This window comes from Barbus barbus (genome assembly GCF_936440315.1).
Source record: "Barbus barbus genome assembly, chromosome: 30".
NCBI classification, from domain to species: Eukaryota; Metazoa; Chordata; class Actinopteri; order Cypriniformes; family Cyprinidae; genus Barbus; species Barbus barbus.
The window spans coordinates 21,786,752-21,809,035 of NC_136758.1; the positions used below are offsets into that span (position 1 = coordinate 21,786,752).

The 22,284-nt window shown below is 35.8% G+C and overlaps 1 protein-coding gene across 2 annotated transcripts in view; it reads left to right on the plus strand.

Annotated features, from left to right (window-relative positions):
- Positions 1-22,284, plus strand: part of LOC306849927 (neurexin-3a-like) — a gene marked incomplete at both ends in the record, with an annotated part of 262,700 nt that overhangs the window by 69,774 nt on the left and 170,642 nt on the right. For both annotated transcript variants that reach the window (XM_079385310.1, XM_079385311.1), the window contains 6 exons: positions 12,815-13,018; positions 16,015-16,041; positions 18,995-19,114; positions 19,573-19,954; positions 20,388-20,578; positions 20,664-20,837. In XM_079385310.1, coding sequence (XP_079241436.1) covers positions 12,815-13,018; positions 16,015-16,041; positions 18,995-19,114; positions 19,573-19,954; positions 20,388-20,578; positions 20,664-20,837 — 1,098 coding nt within the window. The remainder of the gene's footprint in view (positions 1-12,814; positions 13,019-16,014; positions 16,042-18,994; positions 19,115-19,572; positions 19,955-20,387; positions 20,579-20,663; positions 20,838-22,284) is intronic.

Here is a 22,284-nt window from a genome sequence, read left to right on the forward strand (position 1 = left end):
AACGCAGGGGTTCCAGGTAACCAGGTAATAGAGGGACTTCCAGCGTGTCTGTGAACACTGAGCAAAGCAAATTGCTTATTATGTTGGCATGAGAGCTGGTTTCTCCATTGGGCTTCATCCATTTGTGTAATATTACAAGAAACCATTTTTTATGGTTGTTATCGTTTTTTACACTCTTTCTACTTTTTTTTTTTCACTGTTTTACTCTTTATAACATATTTAGATAATCACATAGATAAAGATAACATTTCATAACATATCAAATCAAACCAATAAAATTTTACAAAAATATTACAAATGTAGCTTCTTTAGCCCTTCTTATTTTTAAAAACTAGCTTCTGTATACTCTGTACTGTAATACAGCTAATATTGTTGGCACTTTTATGATAAACTGCTTGTGAATTTCGACATTTGGGGCTTTGCGGAAAAAAAAAGTCTTATATACAAATGTAAAGTTCAATGCAAATAGATGAGAAATTAAAATTAAAATAATCAAATTTTAGCCTTTGGGCTCATGTTCCCGATTGAGAGCAAAAGTTTCATGAGGATACAAAGGGTCAGACGTAGCAAATATTGACATGAATCGTTTTTGTATTGTCAGAGGACGGACATGCTATGACATCTTTTTCTGTCCTTGTACAGTGTTTTTAGACAAATGTAAAAGTCAAATACAGCATTTTAACAGTCCATTGCCAGAGACAGATTGTAAATCAACCTCCTGCACGTTCATTTGCTGTGAATGTCAGTCATAATCATCTGCAAGGGCATCAGACTGAGTGTCACCGCGAGTTTGTAAGAAGAGTGAGTGTGAGAAGTATTCTGATACTGACTAGAAGTGCGTCTAAACATTGTCATTTGGCTACACTTATGCCACAAGGCAAAATAGTCTTTCTAAGTGTCAGTCACACACACACACACATCTGTGTGCACCTGGACTGCTCTTTTGCATGGCTCATGTCTGAACTAATAACCAAATACTAAAATGACTAGACAGCCCTAACACTTAAAAGAGCACATTGTAATTATTACTGATGCTTGCTCAGCTGCTTATCTAAACTGTATAGAAAACACAGAGGAAATACCTGGTAAAATCTGTGTAGCCTGATTCAACCAGCTCTTGGCTTGGCCAATAAACAGGCCGTATGTCATTGGGTGCACCAGCTGAGACTTTACACCGATAGTCAGATGTCTAATAGTTCTGCTAAACTACACAGTCAGGTTCTATGTTTTTTTTTTTTTTTAGTGTTATAAATCTAAACTCACACTCTGCCAAGAGTGCACACCCGACTACCTGATATTTGTCCAGATCTATTATCTGCTCCATAGAAGCCTGTAGCTGCTGCTTGGGCCAGACAACTGGCTGCTGTCACACACCACGCTGTCCTCCTGTCAGTACACATACACTTCAGATTTTCTCTAATGCACACTCGGCATTTCAACCCTGACAAACACCTCTTTTTTTCCAGATTGAGGAAATGTGACTCTGTGCTTGGAAATTTCAGGCCTGGAAGAGCAACTGCTGATTCATTGACTGTAGAAATTCAAAACATTTAATACAGGGGTCATGTAATGGGAAATTATTTTATTTTTATTTTTAAATGGTAAAATACTAATAAAGTTTTGTTCTATTTAAAAGTAAAAAAATATATATACTATTAAAAAAATATTTTAAATGATTTCTCATGATATGACCCCTTCATTAAATGCCAGTATTATAAAATTCTACATATAATATTGTTTCAGATGCACCTTGCTCGAACATCTAAACATGTTATATCATGTGATTTTATATTATACAAAAGCCTACATACAAGTATAGAAATTAACATGAATATGAATGTACCTTTTCCTCTCTCACTTTTGTGAGTTTGATTGGCATAAATTATCTTCTAAACAAAGAAAACCTTCCTCACAGAATAGCCTGCTGGAATATAAAACACACGCAAGCTGGAGAGTCGGAAATAACTGAATCCTGTTTCCTTAAGAGTTATTAAGTCCATTATGCAGCTAGGATCTCACGAGGTCATTTCATATCTTATTCTTAAAATTACACACAACATCATTGCATATACTGCATACGAGTTTAGAAAACTACATTTTTGATAAGTGAAAGGGATGAATACAGTACTGTATTCTTTATAGAGCAAGAATTCAAATTTAACACTGTGCAGCTTTACACAATTTTGCATCGTATGTAACTCATTGGCTATAACTTTGACTACAGTATATTCACAATATAGCGAAGTCCTATTTATTTCTTCTTATTAGTTTGCATTATAAATTTACGCAATTTAATTCCAAGTGCCATCTTTGCACAGGAAGTCTCAGTATAATTCCAAGCCAATATCATAGCAATCTGTTTTGTATTAAGAGATTTAGTATTTTGTTTAAATCTCTTATATCTGAATGATGGTTTAAAACATTTTCCTTTAGCTTCCCAACCAGAAAACTGCAATACTGTTATAGCTCACAGTAGAATAAAGTTAATACTGTGTCAACAGGTGAAACCTGTTTTCATGCAGTAATTGAACTCATTTTACCGCATCGTCTGATGTGCCTTGCCAATTTAGTGCTGAGATTTCGTTTTGCACGTTAATTCCTTCAGTCATTAATGTACAAAATGAGTTTGTTTGGTTAATAAATGCAAAACCTCATTTCCGTGCGAACGGCCCTGATCATTTCAAAAGTAGCTCGACAGGTCATGCCTCAGTAATGCTAAATTAAATAACGAGATCGGATGATTGTGGGATGAGCTGATATGTTGATAATTGGCTCAGATATTTTGTTCATATGCATGGTTTGCATTACAGATTAATATCTGTTCAGTTAATATCATTTATATGTGTCTAAACTCTATGTTTTAATGTGTTTTTGTTTGCAAACAGGCCGAGTTATACTGGGAACTTTGGGGGATTTTTTTGTTTTTTTACAAAGCACCACTGGCTATAGTGCTCGAGTTAATTGCTATTGATTCAGGCAGTGTGAAGGTCATCTATGCCGGCCTGGAGGCCTCAGAGAGCCAAAGTGGACCCCACAGCCATGGCCCTTAAATCACCTGAGAGTGCACTGAATGCTAGGGCTACGGTCCCTTAACAACACTCAAATATAATCACAACTGAGTTTACTCACATTCTGGGGATTTTTTTTCTATCTTTGTCAATACTATATTTCTCCCAGGCTTGTCCGTAGTGAAGCCCATGTGGCACGGAGGCCTGGGTGATTAGTGTAAAACTTTATAATACAAACTGCAGGTTCCCTCGGTAGCTTCCCTGTTTTAGCACGCACTGTTTTACAGCCGAAGGCTTTTAGCATATATTGATTTGATACTGTAGTGTCTCTGATTAAGCCACAAAGAGCACATAGAGATGACATCCGTGAGGGTTTATCTTGCAATTACTCTTTCCAGCCTAATCTGGGTAATTATGTCAGTGACTTTACTTTTTCCTCAGGTTGTCCTTTCTTTTGATTGCCTTCATTTCTTTTTGTTTCATTCTCTTTGGAGAGATGATGAGGGGGAGGAACCTTTGTAAAATATACAATGATTGGGGTATAGCATTTAATGGCAAAATTCATAAGACAAAACACACAGAATTTAAAAAGATCTAGATCCGTGCAATTTATTCATGCAGCTACAAATGTGTTTATCCACAAACAAAAATACAGACACATACATGTTTTATTTGGATTGCTTGCAGACAGAAAAATGTTCAGTGTGGCATTGAGGTAGATGTGAATTCTGTTAGTCTGTTTTTAATTTTTTTTAACATTTTTTTTAAATCTTTGACTGTTCCATTCAGGGTCTAGTATTCTTGAGTGTTGCATTTTTAATGATATATCAAGTTAAAAATAGTTGTAAAATAAAAGTTTAATTTGTGGTTTGTTGATTTTTATTTTTGAATTAGAATTTTTGAATGTGTGTGTGTGTGAACTGATTCTTTTAATTAATCTCACAAAAACACTTATTTTATTTAAATATAAAATATGAATAATATATAAATATTAAATTGAATTATATTAAAAAGTAATGATTGTTTATTAAATTATTTATATTATTTAATAATTATTTTACATAAAAAATAAATATATAAAATGCCAAATTAATTAATTATTAATTATTTATTTATTTATTTACATTTTGATCGCTGTGGTCATTTTAGTGTACTCGTGCCTGTCACTAATGCACAGATATGAGTCCACTCTCACATATAGAGTCCACACTCACATATACGTACATATCCACATGTTCAGACATCTTGGACTGAGGATTGAGGGTATGGATCGACACTAAAGTCAGATCTTAGGGGTAAACATGTCAGTATAAGATTTCACAGCAGTCGATCAAAACGTGCCTCCCCCGTGGTCCCAAGGCTTGTTATCTTCCCTCATCCCTTCCTCTCCATCCCCAGCAATCTGCCTGATTTCACAGCTTCAGGAAATCAGCTCATATTCTGCAGATTTTCCCTCCCTATCATTCACCTCTCTTTGAAAAGTCTCTAATCATGCTGAATAGCCAATCAGTGAAGCACTAACAACAGCATTCATTTGGCCACGGTACACAAGCTCATCCAGACGGAAGTGAAAGGGAACTTTCTATCTGCCGTTGTGTAGCTCTTTATTTAGAACCGGGTAAAAATGATTTGTTCCTTTACGAGATGCATCAGTGTGTTGACATATCAGACCCCATCAATAGAAAGTGTTCAACATGAGGGTACAAAACATGCCATTCCATCACGAAAGGGGAGAGGTGGTCTCCGCCACTGCCTGAGGAAATGGGAGGTAGCATTGCTTTGCTTGACAGTTGTGGATATTGGATATTTCAAGTGTTTCCACGTTCTCTCTCGCTCTCTATTTTCCCTTTCTCACTCTATTCTTGCATTCTGTCTTTGCTAGAATATATTCCTGATTTATACTATATGGGCCATATTCATAGCTTTTTTGTTACTGTTTAAGTCTGTTTATAATGTCAGTGAAAGGCTGTTTGAAAAAGTAGGCAGCATATTTATGATCCTTCTAAGGCAGCATAGCATGCATCCTTCACATCCCATAATGCATTGCAACAGCTGACCCACGATGTGTGATGGAGCCATATGAATCTCCTTAATCAAACTGATTGATAAAGCTTTTTTTTTTTTTTTTTTTTGCGCAATGGGCAACATTTTATAATCAGACCTGGATATTTAATATGATGATTTAAATCAAAGGTTCAGGAGCCATTTCAGGTTTTAAAAGCATTTTGATGAATTATTCAGTAGATTTCAATGAACTTCTCTGGTACTGATCAGGATTAAAACTAATTTCTCAGAGTTCATGACTAATCAAAATGGTGAGCTGGAATAAATTAATTAGAATCACTAAATATCTTAAAATAAAGTCTGTCATGAGTAAGATAATACTTTTGTTTTTGACTCATTGAGTCTGTGATTTAGGACAATACATGAGCACAGAAGAATGTGAAAGCAACTTATTATTTTTCTGTTGTGGCAGGAACATTACATTCTTTCACTATTCAGAGAAAATAGAAGCATGTTTCTTTCCAAAGTGCTTTTTTGTTTTCCGTTTGTCTCTGAGTACTTATCTGTCAAGCAGACTTGAATAATTATTGAAATGAGCAGACTGTGGAACAGAAAATCAGCATTTTTAATTTACTACAGGAAGTGAACAGCCAAAGGGAGAAAAGAAAAAAAAAAATTATATATAGTAATATTTAGTTTATTCAGACAGTCTCACAAGTCAGAGAAAAAGTTCAGAACTGCAAGATATAACCTCAGAATTTTTTTTGCAATTCAAGTTTATATCTTGTAATTTAGATTTTTCTCAGGTTACACTTCATTTAAGGTGTCCTTGTTACAGTGTAATTATACTATTGGTCATGGAATAAAAAAGGTACTTTTACATAATATTTTAATATCTCATGGTTATATCTCACAATTGCCAGTTATAAACGGGGGGGGGGGGGTCACTTTTAGGTTCACGATTTTTCAGAAAATGCTGCATCGTGGAGCACACTTTATGCTGGTAATGTCACATAGACAGTCTTTTGATTATGTATAAGCTCTCAATTCACTGAATAGTACTGAGAATTTAAATAGTGTTTTATCACACTGAAAATTCAAGCTGACACCAAGTAAATTAGACATCATTGAGCATTCACATCCCATAGTATCTCATTTTATATCAATGTGGCTTTTTTCTCTCCCTCCTCTCCATGCATGGAGTCACACAGGAGCCAAGGTCTCTGTCTGCACCTCCGTCACAGCTGGTTAGAGGAGCAAGAGGTGACGGCCCATGATTATCCACCTAACATGCTCTTAGTAGTCACTCACAGACCTGTTGAATTTTTCAGATCGCAGGTGTTGGCAGCCTTAAAAACCTTTATGAAATATTGTGTCGACGACCTTCATCAGGTGAAACTAGACTGTTACATCATTGTTTCTGTAGTCATCTATGCCAGTCACTACCCTTCCTGCTTTCTTCCCTTAGAAAAATATAAATGAGCCATGAAAGGACAAGGAAGGAGAGCACAGTAGGGAAGAGGGAGTGAGCAAGAGAAAGACAAGAAATATGGGAACTTGCATAGCGGTTAGCATATGTGCCCCTAATGTACAGCTATGATGCCCATGCAAGTCATTCTAGGATAAATACAACCTATGAAATCCAACCCCCCCGCTCCCCCTTTTTTGTGTGTGTATGTATATATGAAATTGTTTGCATTCATATTGAAATCTCTCACTTTTTGATTGCAGACTTTGAGTTTGTGACATTGAAATCTCTTCCAAAATTCTTGAGACAGGTGAGATTTCAGGGGTTTTCCAAGGAGAAAAGTATACGGTACATTGTATTTAAATTAAAGTCTCCATTAGCTCTCCATTTAATTGGGAGGATTAATACATTTTACAGATTTTAAAGAGATTTGTGATTTTTATTTGGGCCTCTCCCTGCTATTCTCTAATATCTACAATAAAATAAGAAACCCAAGAAGAGAGGGATTCATGGAGGGCTTGTGGGTTTGCTGTAAGCTGTGCGGCTCTGCGGTTGAAAACAGTTTATTTTCAGTGGCAGGAGAGTTATTGAACTGTTTCTAATCCAGCTCTGAAGCTAAATGAGTGCAGACGAGAGCGGTCAGCAAGCTGCTTCCACAATCGCAGCTGAAACAGAACAGAGTAAATCCTTTTGTGTCTGCGTTGGGAGGAGCAGAGAGGCAGCACGTGGAGGAGGGATGTGCCTACTGTATTTGGTTCACCTCTTCTCTTTTTTAAGGGCGGTTCTAAATTATTCAAATTGTTGCTGCAGTATAGCTACGATCTGCTATTTATGGCAGTTGCGGGTGTCAGAAACCCCCCTTTAGGGTTTCACTACAAGCCAGTCCTGTGCCCACACCAGCCATCTTTTAGAACAGACCAGAGCGTGAGAACTGATTTGTACTTTTAAGTGGTTTTGAAGGATGCATAATAAACTTGAACATTGTTTATTCACAGGCGGCACGGGTTCTTTAAAATAGTTAATTGTGTACCATGTCCATGCAGAAGTGATTTTAATGACTTGTATTTAATATTGGTTGACATTAATTGTTGTGCAACCGTTTAAAAAAACACTGCAATATATTGATTTTGCATGCATTGTCATCATTAGGCTTCTGCTGCCATCTAGTGGCACAGGAATGAAATATTAAAGTCTCTGTGATTGTCAAACAAGGGAGATAGAGGACATTTTAAGGACAGATGCTGTTTTCTGGATATTTGTCCTGTTTGGTGCTGTGCATAATCGTGTGCATCATTTCTAATATGAATTAGATTTAAATGTTAAGCATTATACAGTATTTCCTAATTTAAGTAAGATAATACTACAATTGATTGCTTCTGTTGTCCTCATTTGTAAATCGCTTTGGATAAAAGCGTCTGCTAAATGACTAAATAATATAATAATGATAATAGATTCAACTTGTTATTCATACTTACATATATATTTCCAAACCCCTCTATATGACATTTCAAATCATCTTATGTAAAATAACACTGCTTCAAATAAATGGCCTGTAAGTCATTATAGTCACATTTAGTCCTGATGCGCTTTTAGATTTATGACGGTTTATGATTGTTGAGCAGTTGTGCTGTGAAAAACCTTCATTTTCTCCCTTATGACAAAATAATGCTCATTGAAAGGGAATCTGTTTCATGTATAGTGTGTGATTATGGCAGTGACCCAAAATCACGTCTCTCTCGTTCTTGTTAGAGACTGCAATTAGCATCATCCGGGTATTTGCTTCTCTACAAAATAGAACGCACACCTGTGACGCATTATTTAGCATGCGTATGTGGACATTTGACCACCTGCAAGTCAGTTTAATTACAAACATGCACTGAACAATTTCCTGAAAAATTTGGCTTTAGTGAAAGGTTTTAGTTCAGATTTCACGTCATTATTTCGTCTACAGATGCAGAGAATATTAGGGTGAGGTGTGTCACTTCCTGCAATCAGGACAGCTATGTTTCCCGTAAAAAAAAATTTTTTTGTCTTAGGTACTACAAAACCAGATTTGTTTTAATACTAAATTATTCTTATTGTTAGTTAACATTCATTAAAGGAATAGTTGAATGCAAAGTGAAAATTTGCTGAAAATTTACTCACACTCAGGGCATCCAAGATGTAGATGCATTTATTTCTTCATCAGAACAGATGTGGAGAAATTTACATTACATCACTTACTCGCCAACAGATCCTCTGCAGTGAATGGGTGCCGTCAGAATGAGAGTCCAAACAGCTGATAAAAACATTACTATAATCCACAAGTAATGCACATGAATCTTATCCATGAATTATTACTCACATATTGTTGCTTCTGGCTAAAATGGAAGTCCATAATCCATAATAATGCTTCCTCCAGTGAAAAGTATATCCCCTGTTGTCCTCTATAACTGCTTTTGCTCATGAACAGTGCTTGATCTGAGCATATTTCTCTCCAGATTCAGATGAGACAACTTTTTCACTAAAAAATGTTATAGTGCAGATAAAGGAATTGTATTTTAGCCAGAAGCAATGGTTTGAAGTTAAGAGCATTTTTATGATGGATTACAAACATGTTGCTTACAAACATTACTTATGGATTATTGAACTCTCGATCTGACGGCACCCATTCACTGCAGAGGATTAATTGGTCAGCAAGTGATGTAATGCTAAATGAAGAAACAAACTCTTCTACATCTTGGATGCAACGATTTCTTTAGTACACCTGAATTGGCTATATTATTATCATAATCATCTGTCATACTCATACAATGGTTGATGAAATGTCATCAGGAATTACCTAAAATCTAAACTGGGCATTTGGATGCTTCACTGCAATGGCAGACCTATCAAAAATCTCTTAATTTCCAGCATGTGGCACCACAGGAGCTGATGAAGCTTAAGAGTCTAACTGGACAGCGGCAACAGCTGCTCTGTTTTGAGGCACTGCTTACCAAATGGTCTCTGCACATCTCTGTCTCACAGAAGAGATTGAAGGTTGAATTGCTGTCTGCATTAATGTCCTTGTCATCTTCGGTTTAGAGTTTGTCGTCTGCCGGTGAGCAGCAGGAAGACTGACAGTTTAATGAACATTGATTGCATTTTATGCCTGATGTTTCTCTCATTATGTCATTGAGACAGAGCTCAGTACAGGTCAGTCTGATCCCTCTGTGCCGCACAGATGATGATGATAGATCATATCACAGATACACCTTAATTAAGCAGCCAGTGTTCACTCAATATTAGAAGCTAAATCAATACATTTGTATTCCAGAGCGCTAGCCCATCCGGGTTAATCGAAATGTTATGACACAAATGTGTTACCGGTGCCTCAAGCAAGGCCTGTAACTTGATGAAAATAAATAAACACAAATGCATTCACACAGGGTCCATTATTTTTTAATGAAAAAATGTGCCAGTCACAAATATTTCTGTAAAAAAAAGAAAAGAAAAGATTTTTCAAAGTTGATATAAATAGAAAATAATAGAAAAAATAAAATAAAAATCTAAATAGAAATAGAACAGGTGCAAGAAAATACTATTTATTTCTACTTCAAAATTTATTTTGATGCATATTACTATACATTTCTTTAGTAAACCCTACACCTTTATTTATGCATGTGTATATATATATATATATATATATATATATATATATATGTTTGGCAAGAGTCCTTTTGGACCTCATAAATAGACACTTATGTATGTTTCTAAATTATTTTTGTGCAATAAATTTACTTTTTTTTAGCATATACTGCAAAAAAATATGAAGTAAAAACAGACTATACAATAATCATAAACTAATTACCTAAATGTTTTCAGCTGGAGTATAGCATGTCACACTGCAGGACACTGCTTGAAATCTAACTTGCATATCCCCTTGAATGTGCATGAATGCTCAAATGCATAAATGCATGAAAGATCTGTTTGTGAAAGATAATACATATCCAAAAGTTCAGATGCAGCACAGAGAGAGAAAAAAAAACAATTCTGATTAAACATTCCATCTATTCAGTCATCAATTAGTCAGATGGAATGTCAGTTAAAGCCCTTTATTTATTGAATTAGCCTCTCCCATGAGTAATGCTTTTTGCAGCTCATTTGACTTTCATGAACCGTGTTTCATTCGGGCATGTGATTGAATAAGTTCTGTGTTCATTATTTACATAGGAAAACAAAAGCAGGGCTTAATTAATATTCCGAAATGTCAGATGTGCACCGCATTTTTATACAGCCACATGATCTGCATTAATTACCCCAGCCTACAAATCTAAAAGAGAGAAAGACAGCCACATTTTACAGGTAAATACAGTGAATGAGTCCCCTCACGTGCTGTGAGACGGATTTATGAGATGCTTTGAGAAGAAACTCTCTCAAGATGGCTGCCGGATGCTGTTGTGTAACATCGGCCCCTTATTGAGAAACACTGCCACCCTGTGAAGATCTCTGGTGCCTTATTCCCCTGTCACTCTCATCATATCCTCCACGGCATGTTTCTGTCCACTCGCATCAGCCTGCTGCTCAATAACGTTGATACAAAATCATTTTGATTTGCTTTCACTCGGAGTTAATCGTCAGATACTGTCTAGAGGTTAGTCCCACTTATCTGTTTCTCTTCTCGTTGTCTTCACTGATGGCAGCTCAACCTCGATTTCGCTCTCCCACTCTCTTAGTATGCCGGGTGTAAAATTTAAATTGGCGGGGGCCCCAGGGAGGATTGAAAAGCAACTAATCGCACATAATAACATATCGATCACTGTAATTGTAGAGTTTGTCAGCGGTTTCTATGCATCGATATTTAGGATGCATGTGTTCAAGATGGGGTTTTCACATCTCAGGATTAAATGGGCATCTGTTATTAATCTTCTCTTGAAATGTGTGATCATTGTATTTACGTCTTATGATTTAATGAAGTCTACTAATATGAGCTAATCTAAACCTAATCTTGTCTGTATATGAATGTCTGCAATTTCATTTTATTGTTGTTATATTTTTACAAATACTGTTTAAAAGTTTTTTGAAAGAAGTCTTATACTCAACAAGGATGCATTTATTTAATCCAAAATACAATAAAAATTAATTGTGAAATATTGGTATTACATTATTAGTATTATACAATCGATTATGTCTGATTTTTGTCAAACAACCTTATTTAAAAAGTTTCATACTCAACAAAGATGCATTTATTAATCAAAAATACAATAAAACAAATTTTGTTAAATATTATTATTATACAATATTATACATTGTTTTATTTTGTCATATACTTTAAATATGGAATTTATTCCTGTGATGGCAAAGCTAAAATGTCAGCATCATTACTAATCATTACAAGAAACGTATCTTAGTATCATCAATGTTGAAAATGGTTATGCTGCTTAATATTTCTGTTGAAACATGATACAATTTTTTTCAGGATTCATTGAGTTGAGATTGAACAGCGTTTATTGGAAAGAGAACTCTATTGTAGCATTATGAAACGTCTTTACTGTCACTTTTTATCAGTTTAATGTGCCCTTGTTGAATAAAAGCATGAATTTCTATTAAAAAAAAATATCTGAATGGTGGTAGTATTTTATTTTATCAGCCTGAAGCAAACTTATTTTCACCTTCATTGAATATTGCAACAAAAGGTAAATATCTTGTTGTGCTGCAGAAGGTTTTTCTTTATCTTGAAGTGAGATTTTATGTGGCCTCTTTTATATTATAATTTCTTCTATAAAAACCCTGGCCAGACAACGCAGCCTAGCTGTGATTTATGTCTTTCTTTCACCTGCACGTCTACGGGCTGTAAAGTCCAAGCAGACATTTTATGCCCGGCTGGCTTTTCTAATACTTTCATATGGAGTGTTTTCCAGCCAGCACTGTGTTGAATGACAGTCAGAGGCTGAGGCTGAGGCTGAGGAGAAAGGGCATCGCCACATCCATCAGTCCCGTCCTAGCAGTGTGCCTGACTGGCCATCTATGTGGCAGCTTGCTGAAAAGTGCAGATGTCTTCAACATTTCCCATGGCAGGAGAGATCTGTTCATTTAACTGTTGAGCCAGTTAATAGAAACTTGTGGGAGGCTTGTGCAGATCGTGTTAACTCAGTGTGCTTTGTTTTAGCATTTCCTCAAGAAGATGATTTTAATTTTTGCAGGCCATCATCTTGAACGTGCAGACTGTTGGTTTATGTTGTGTTGTAATGTTTTAGGATTGTTTAGGGATACAATTTAACATTTCCTAAACAAAGTCAAAAAAATATATTATTTTAATTAGCAAAGTTTTTTTGTACCTATAACTTGTCTAAATCTTGCATTCTTTTGTCCACAGAGGCGTCCATCTTGAGCTATGACGGGAGCATGTACATGAAAGTGGTGATGCCTACCGTGATGCACACTGAAGCGGAGGACGTGTCCCTTCGCTTCATGTCTCAGCGGGCATACGGCCTGCTCATGGCCACCACCTCACGCGACTCCGCCGATACTCTTCGGTTAGAGCTGGACGGCAGTCACGTCAAACTCACGGTCAACTTAGGTATTGTATAAAACCCCCTCCTTCAGGATGCAGTGCTTCTTTTTTCTCTCTCTTCCTATCTGTCCATCATTCCAACCCCATCCTACCCTGCCTCCATCATCATTACATTAATTAATAAGATATATTAAGATGTTGTTTTATTGTTTTTCTTAATTTGCATGGTTCACCAGACATTTGATTGAGTTCAGTTTGAATTTATTATTTTCTCAAATAAAGTAATTGACGGTAAATTCAAATTTTGGCTACTAATTGATGTTAGGGATGGGTGGTATGATATTATATCACTGTACAAGTAATATAATATTATATAATCACAATATAGTTACATATATGGAAAATAAAAAAATAGTACTTTATACTTTTATTCTGAACATCATGGATGCAAAGCAAAAGATAAGTTTGTTTATAACAACCGAAGGAGTATGAGGAGCATTAGCTGCATAATTCAGGTAAAAACATGAAATATTGTAATGAAATTAGAATATATATATATAAATATAAAACATACTTTCAATTCTAAATTCTGATTGAAGGGGTCATATGACATGATTTCATGTTTTCCATTCTCTTTGGAGTGTTACAAGCTGTTTGTGCATAGATAAGATTCGTAAAGTCGCAAAGATTAAAGTTAAGACTTAACCATGCCTTCCCAAAATGCCTCATTTAAACACGCCTCCACAAATCTACATCACTGTGTTGGAAGATTTGCATAACACCGCCCAAATGTACACGCAAGGAAAGAAGGCGTAACTTTTATTCTCGCTGTTGTATTGTTGCCGCCACCGCCATGTTGTGGAGATTCTGTGTTTCCAAATATGGGCGTAACATTTCTGTCACATGCTTGAGGTATTCGGCAATTACAACGCACTAGATACCTGGCCAATCAGAGCACACCACACTTTTCAGATCGATGAGCTTTGTATAAATCGATGCGTTTCAGAAAGGTAGGGCAGAGAGCAGCAGCAATAATGTACGGAATATGGAAAATAATGTGTTTTTTGAACCTTAAACCGCTAAACACATTGCATAACACGAAATACACAAAATGTTATTTTTTAGCATTGTCATATGACCCCTTTAAATAAGCTCACATTATAATTGCACATCATTCGAATTCTTTATTGATTTAACCATAAACAGTTAATCTATATAATTTTATATTATTTTGCATATTTTTGGGACATACTACTACAAATTACTACAAATTTCTCCATTTCTTTCAACTGTAAATAACTTACAGCAGTCTTGCCCACTTATTTCATAGCGGATGTGTCTATTGCGGTATAAAGTTATTGCAAAATTTCTAAATTGCTGTCGCATATACAGTACCACCATACTGCCCAGGCCTAACGTACACAATGTTTGGTGCATTTTTTAATATATTAACCATGATCATTGTCATAGTGAAAACAAAACTCCTTTGAGACAGTCACAGCACTGCATAACAGCATAGCATTTTTTATTTAATGTCGACTTTTGAAATGATGGATAATTCCTTTTTATGATTATAATCCAAGTGTTGTGACTTTCTGATTGTCAACTTAACACTAATTCCTGTCATCTTTTCTACTTGACAATGTCTTCAGTAACTCTTTTCTGACAAACCTCATGTTCTGTCTCCGTTGGTTCCATTCGTACCACATTTGTGCTTTGGTTGGTATTTCCTTTCTGTTACATCACTTCCTTTTAACCACCGTCACCTCTCCCTTCCTGTTCAGTTCTCTGACACACATTCTCCATGCTTTGTCAAAAGATGGTATTCACCCCTTCAAAGGCCCTTAGCCTGCGGCCCGGTCGGCAAACAGCCCGAGAACAGAGCTCTCAGCTTCACCTGCAGCTGGTAGCACCTCTCAATCCTCGATCCGACACCATTACCTTTACATGAGAGATGAGACACCATAACTGGTCATTAAGTCACAGTGTCATCATTAAAGGAAGTGACACAACTCACACCTCACTGTAGGAAACAGCCTGAGGTTTGACAGTAGTACTGATCATCTGTGACAGCTCAACCATAGTAGAGACAAACATAGCCCACACACTGTAAACATACTGAAAGAGACAAGAATGTCTTATGATTGCATACACAGAGAAATCATCTGGAATGATTTGACAGCCTGTCAGCCATAAAACACAACCGAATACATATGTATATCATTAGATATACGCTCAGGACTGCTCTAGCTTCCAAAATACAAGTTTATTTTACTTTTAGGACAACGCAGACCTCTACAACTATACATTTACAAATAATTATTAATATATTAGAGACTGTAGTATATTAAGGGCTCATTTGAGTGGTCAGATCTCAGGAAGATCTAGCTGGAGGTACAGAGGCCACTGCATGGTGCTGGTGCTTATTGGATCGAGGCTGTTTGCTCCCACTTTTCTGTTGCGGTTGACGACACATGGTAAATCCAGCCACACAGAGCCCAACCCAGAGCATGATGCCATCAAAATGGGAAGGCAAGCTTGAAATCGTTATTTTCCAGAGCAGTATTCAAGAAAAATGCCCTAACACCAGCTTCTTGCTAAATGTATTTAAGCTATTAAAGCCTATTTAGCTAATGAGCTGGTGTGATTTCTATGGGGCAGGACCTCAGATAGGTCTGAGAATTAAAAGCATAATTAAAAAAAATATATATAACGCTCTGGGTTGAATAGTCTTTGTGGTTGGTGAGCTCCAAGTGGCCATTTTATAATTTTATAAAATAAACACTGCTTATAAGGCAATTATTTGTTTTTAGCAGCAAAATAATTATAAAAAGTATTTTATTCATAGACATTATTATAATTATTTGACAGTTGCAGATAATCCAGTGACTTTGTGCGCAGTATTTTCATTAAATTATAATGCTTTCATTAATAATAATAAAAAAATGGCCGCCTCTTTGCATGTGGACGTCCCCGGAAGGGTGGAATTATTGTTTTTGGATGTCTGCAGCTGTAACCTTGAAGGATGCAATTTCATCTGTCACTTATTTTCCCCCATCTAGACTGTATCAGGATAAACTGTAACTCCAGTAAGTTAACACTCAAGTTTCATTTTGCTCCTAATGATTCTCTTGTTGAAACGAATGTCTTAAGTCTTGTGCCTTTTCCTCCATTTAGTCAAGGAGAATTTGCGTCTAATGAAAGGGTCAGTTGATGCATCTCGCCAACCACGATTACCACGATTATAACTGGTGGTGACTTAATAATCATGGCTTGTTTTTGACGGCCTGTAATTTAGCTGTCATGTCAATCTATTTCCTATCCTGTCAGCATCTTTTATAGAAAAGTCTTAATTTGTACTTAAAAGTTGATGCTATCTTTTAAACTACTATTTTTTTTATACTGCCTTTAGTAAGGAATGCAGTATTTAAGTTTAAAGTAGTGCATGCATTAATATGAAATATTATTGTGCATGCAGAAATACATGTTATGTTAAATTATTGTATTTGGAGACAGGTTTGCATCTTTTCATGTTGCCGTAACTACAGTTGTACAGCGTTTAAAGTCACATTATAAAGTCACCACAAACTTTTTTCCTAAAAAATAAATTGTAACTCATTTGCATACAGAGAACATAAAATCACTAATGTTACATTTTTATAATGGCATCTAATTTCTGGATATTTTTATGATATGATGCAATATGGTTTTGTCATGTTTCTGTTTGCTGGGTTGGTTGTATTTTAAGTCAAACTACTGCAATTCATTTTAAGCTCAGTAATGTATGGCGTAATACAATTCTTAAAACAAAAATGATGCTAAAGATGCACATTCAGTTCAGTTGTTACCTGAAGTTCTTGGAATATTCCTTCTAAGAAATACAGAAATGTCTTTGTTCAATACTATGCCATTTTATTTAGTTGCTTAACTTTTTGTACTATTATACTATTAGTAAAGAAAACATTTGTACAGTTTTGGCAAAAACACTGCTTTTACTCAAAAATAGGTCTTGAATTCTCTCAATGACAATTTTTGATTGATATAAACTATAAAGGTGATATCATATTAGATAAATATTATATATATATATATATATATATATATATATGTATGTGTGTGTGTGTGTGTGTGTGTGTGTGTATATATATATAATATATATATATATATATATATATATATATATGTGTGTGTGTGTGTGTGTGTGTGTGTGTGTGTGTGTGTGTATATATTCACACACAAATTTTTTAAACAAATAAAACCACTCTGAATAACTATGAACTAACTGATTTTCCCACTTTCAAAGGTAAGAATGTTTAATTGCATTTGTCTTATTTTGGCTATATATGTGTATGACTCTAATAATAATAATGACTCTATAAATGGCTTGCATGCCTTATGGATCTTGATATCTTCATGCAATAGTTGCACGTTTTTTTTAAGTGTTTTCATATGTTGTTTATAATGTGACTGTTTAAATACTATCCTTACAGTGGTCTGATAATAGAAAGGTAGCAGGCTGGATTCCATGTGGCTATTCTTACAATGACTGTAAGTTACTTTAGATGAAAAGCGTTTATGCCAAATGATGAGTGTTGGTGATGTACTAAAGAGCCTGGCCCTGCTGGAAATGTACCAAGTAAAGCAGTATCCCACAACTACGCCTCCATCAGTCATTCTGATCAAGTAGCAAACACTCACATCATGCTAGATTAGTCTCATCCCTTTACCTGCACCAGTTCACACTTTCCATCACTCAGATTAATACAACGCCACTAATTATAATGATGTGCTTATCGGAGCTATTGGTTCTTAAGCTCCTGTTACGAGACCTGCATTTTTAAAAGCTCTAAGATTATTACCTGCATACAGCAGTGGAATTCGTGCAGAAAGTGGTTGATACTGGTGGATTTGTTCATTAATGTAACCCTGGTAAGCCGAGATGAGATTTTTATGCTTTCAAAATACGGTAATTGCTTGTATGGCCTTTAATAGTTGTTCTGCTTAGTTATTATGTTTTGAAATTCTGAAAAGGACAATGTTACCCTTTCAGAATCAAATATGCACTAGGTATTGTTTTTGCATCGGTGTAGTAAGGATGATCTAATAGACATGATAAATTGTCTGAACAATGTCAGTGATGGCAGATTGTGAGCTTCATGTCGGTCAAAACACATTTATGTCAGTGCTGAGGAGGGTGGAGGGTAATATTCTTTCTCAGGAACTACCGATAACTGCATGCTGGTAGGTACATAACACAATTTCCCAAGAGCCAAGAGATTTTGAGGGATGTGGAGCATGATTTCATAGCATGCTCTGAGCTGAATCCAAAACACTTCACTGCTCTCCTCTGTGACTACTTAACTCCTCAAATGTATTGCATCATAAAGAATATATTGCTTTCTTGTAAATTAACTCCGATTCTGACTTTAAAGGTGAAGCATTTGATTTCTGTGTCACTCGTGTTACCAAATCAAATTGCAAAAAGATTAAATTTTCAAACAAGTTTCCTATATTACAATCCTTTCTGCCATTGGTTTGGACAAGCATACAGCCCCGTCCCAAACTCATGCTATAGGTTGAGCGAGTGTTGCCAACTTATAGATTCATATTCACAACTGTGACCAAAGTTAACCAAAGTTAATTTATGTATAATTTACATTATCAAACCAACTGTGAGAACTTTGTCTTTTGAGTGGTGTATCAAGACCTTTTATGAGTAAAAGCCATTTTATAATCTCAGGATTATGTTTTGAAGTGATTATTGTGAAAAACAGAGGAAACTAAATTAGCTAACAATTTTAGTTTTTTGTTAAAGCTTATGTTTTTATGTAATATTCAAAAAGATCTGCACCAAACCTCTGCTTTCTCTATTGTGGTAATCATCTCAACTCGGAAAAAAAAGAATCAATTTAACCTGATTTGCCACATAGTTAGCATCAAATTCAAAGCAACTAAAAAGTTGTAACTTTTTCTTATTGAAAGCAAAGGTTTGGTCAGAGACGATTCAGGTTGGCATTAACGTTTCATGACCGTCATTCTCAGGCAAAGGACCAGAGACACTGTATGCTGGACAAAAACTCAATGATAATGAATGGCATACTGTGCGCGTGATCCGGAGGGGCAAAAGCTACAAGCTAATGGTTGACGATGACGTAGCAGAAGGTACTATCCTGAAAGACAACACAATTCTTGATGCGTTATTTTATTTAAGAAGCTATAGATGATTCAAGTGTGTAAATAAAGCAGTTTTGCTGCAGGAAACTGCAGAAATAAGTATGTGAAAGTTTTCAGAGTTACTAGTTCTAGTTATTCTTTAGATACAGATTGTGTCGTTTTGATAAATTGTGGGAAAAATCATTTACAATGTTTCATCAGTTGTTCTCATTCCAACACTACTTTAGAGTTTCACAGCAATAAGATGCATGTTTTTGGTTCATGTTTATTGCTACGCTGACATAATGTAGAACTCGCTCTGTGTACCCAGTAGTTGGAGAGTCTGACTCAGGGTTTTGGTGTACGGTAGCATTTTTATGCCTGTGCAGCAGTGTAATATTGTTTGAGGGTGTAGTATAGCAGCATCTTTTTTCTTGTTTTCCTTTCCAACCTGCTGTGGTTTGTAGGTCAGATGGTGGGCGATCACACCCGGTTAGAGTTTCACAACATCGAGACGGGCGTGATGACCGAGCGCCGTTTCGTCTCCATGATCCCCTCCAGTTTCATCGGTCACCTGCAGAGCCTCAAGTTCAATGGCATGCTCTACATCGACCTATGCAAGAACGGTGATATTGACTACTGCGAGCTCAACGCTCGCTTTGGCATGCGCTCCATCATCGCAGACCCTGTGACGTTCAAGTCAAAGAGCAGTTACCTGAGTCTAGCGACCTTGCAGGCTTACACATCCATGCACCTTTTCTTCCAGTTCAAGACAACTTCTCCAGATGGATTCATCCTCTTCAACAGCGGGGATGGAAGTGATTTCATCACTGTAGAGCTGGTGAAAGGGTAAGCCTTTTGAAGAAATGGACACTTTATTTTATTTTTTTATCTTGCCGGTAAAAGTGTTTACAAGGTAACAAGCTACTTTAGGTAACACTTATGAGGAAGAACTAGATTAAACTATGTCATCTGGCGTTTTTGGGATTGAATCTTATCAGCATACAGTAAATGAGGCAAGTAAACCACAAGTCTATAAACTGAATCATATATCCTGCCTTGTTTTGTAAGAATTTTTGTAAGGAAAGAAAATTAAAGGTAATTTCTGTTTGTTTTTGTGGCATCTTGACATAGACTGGTAATTGGTTTACACTTTTTTTTAACACAATAATCGGTTCTTTAATATTGAAGCCAGAAAAATTACATAATTAAAGTTGGAATGGAATATGATATGGCCTTTCTACTCTCCCTGTAAACTGAACTTCACTCTTCTGTCTTTTAGGTACATACATTACGTGTTTGATCTTGGCAACGGGCCCAATGTAATCAAGGGCAACAGTGACCGAGCTCTCCATGACAACCAGTGGCATAACGTTGTCATCACTAGAGACAACAGTAATGTCCACACACTCAAAGTCGATGCCAAGGCAGTGAGTCAAGTCGTCAATGGCGCCAAAAATCTGGACCTTAAAGGTACGTAACCAGCTAAAATTCATATATTCTCATGCCCCCAATCACAGTCTTACCTGGGCATCTATTGTATCTGCGTTCTGCTCAGGTGACCTCTACATCGCCGGATTGGGGCCCAACATGTATAACAGCCTGCCGAAACTTGTGGCCTCTAGGGATGGTTTTAAGGGTTGCCTGGCATCTGTGGACCTGAACGGACGCCTTCCCGACCTCATAAACGACGCTTTGTTCCGCAGCGGTCAGATCGAGCGAGGATGCGAAGGTACACCCTCTTACAACTCTAGCTCGAGGAGCCCGTTCTTTCTCATGAATGCAAACAGTAGTTCCACCTCACTGAGCCATCACTCCATCTTTCTGACCCTGCTTGTCTCATCTCTCACCCAGTCAGCTCTCTGTTGAGCCAACTGGCTTATTAATATTTTTATTGGCCACATTGGTCATGCTAGGATCAGCCAAGTCTTTGTTTGTATGAATTAGTGACATTTTTACGAACCGACTTACAGAGGGAATATTTACATTGCAGTATTTTGAGTCAAGATGGAACTTTATGCATTTGATCTGATGTGTTTTGACCTTAAACCATTAAAAATAAAAGAAGAATATGTGCAGCTATTAAGTAATTATGACAAATATGTACACTGGCATTCAAAAATTTGGGCTCAGTAAGGATTTTTTATTTAAGAATTTAATACTTTTATTCAGCAGGGATGCATTAAATTAATCAAAAGTAACAGTAAATAATAAGTAAATGCTTTTATTGTGGGCTTTCTATTCATCAAAGTATCCTGGAGAAAAAAAATTTATCATGGTTTCCACAAAAATATTGAGCAGCACATCTGTTTTCAATATTGAAAGTGTCATGTGACACTGAAGACTGGAGTAATGAATGCTGAAAATTCAGTTTTTTCCATATTAGAAATAATATATTTAAAATTTATTTAAAGTTTTAATTGTAATAATATTCAAAAATATGTTTTATTTAATAGTTTTTACTGTATTTGTGATCAAATAATGCAGCTTTGATGAGCATAAGAGACTTATTTAAAAAAACATAAAAAAACTCTCAATGACCCCTGGCTTTTAAATGGTAGCGTATATATAATATTATTTTTGTTTTGAATATATATTTTGAATGGGAGTGAAATAAACGTAACATTTGAATATTGTGATATAATTACATCTCTTTGCATTTGACTGATTAGAATAAAAAATTAAAGACAAAAAGAAAATAAAAAAAAATTCTAAAATATTTAGAAATACAGATTATGTAAGAATTTGACATTTTATCGGAAGCTAGGTGTCAGTAAAATGATAGTGCAGATATTATGGTCATATAACCAGCATCAAAGCTTCAATCATAGCAACTGATTGTATGTTAAATGCCAAATATGTCCAAAAGATCAGAACACAGATCACTTAAGATCCATACAAGAATATTTCTTCACTTACTCATTGCTAATATCCATTTTCTTATGTACATGAGATCTCTGCCATATTTCAGTGCATGTTAATGTCTTTGTTTTCTTGACATTGTTTGGTTGGTTATTTTACATTTTTATTTTTTTGGCCTTTCACTTTTTTGTTCTCAGTGTTCTCTTGTTCTCTTTTGATTTGTTATAGTCTTGTTTGCGTAAAACTTTGTGTGCAAGCATTTATATGATCTGTCCATCCATTACAAAATGAATTGTCCGTCACAATTCCATCATTCA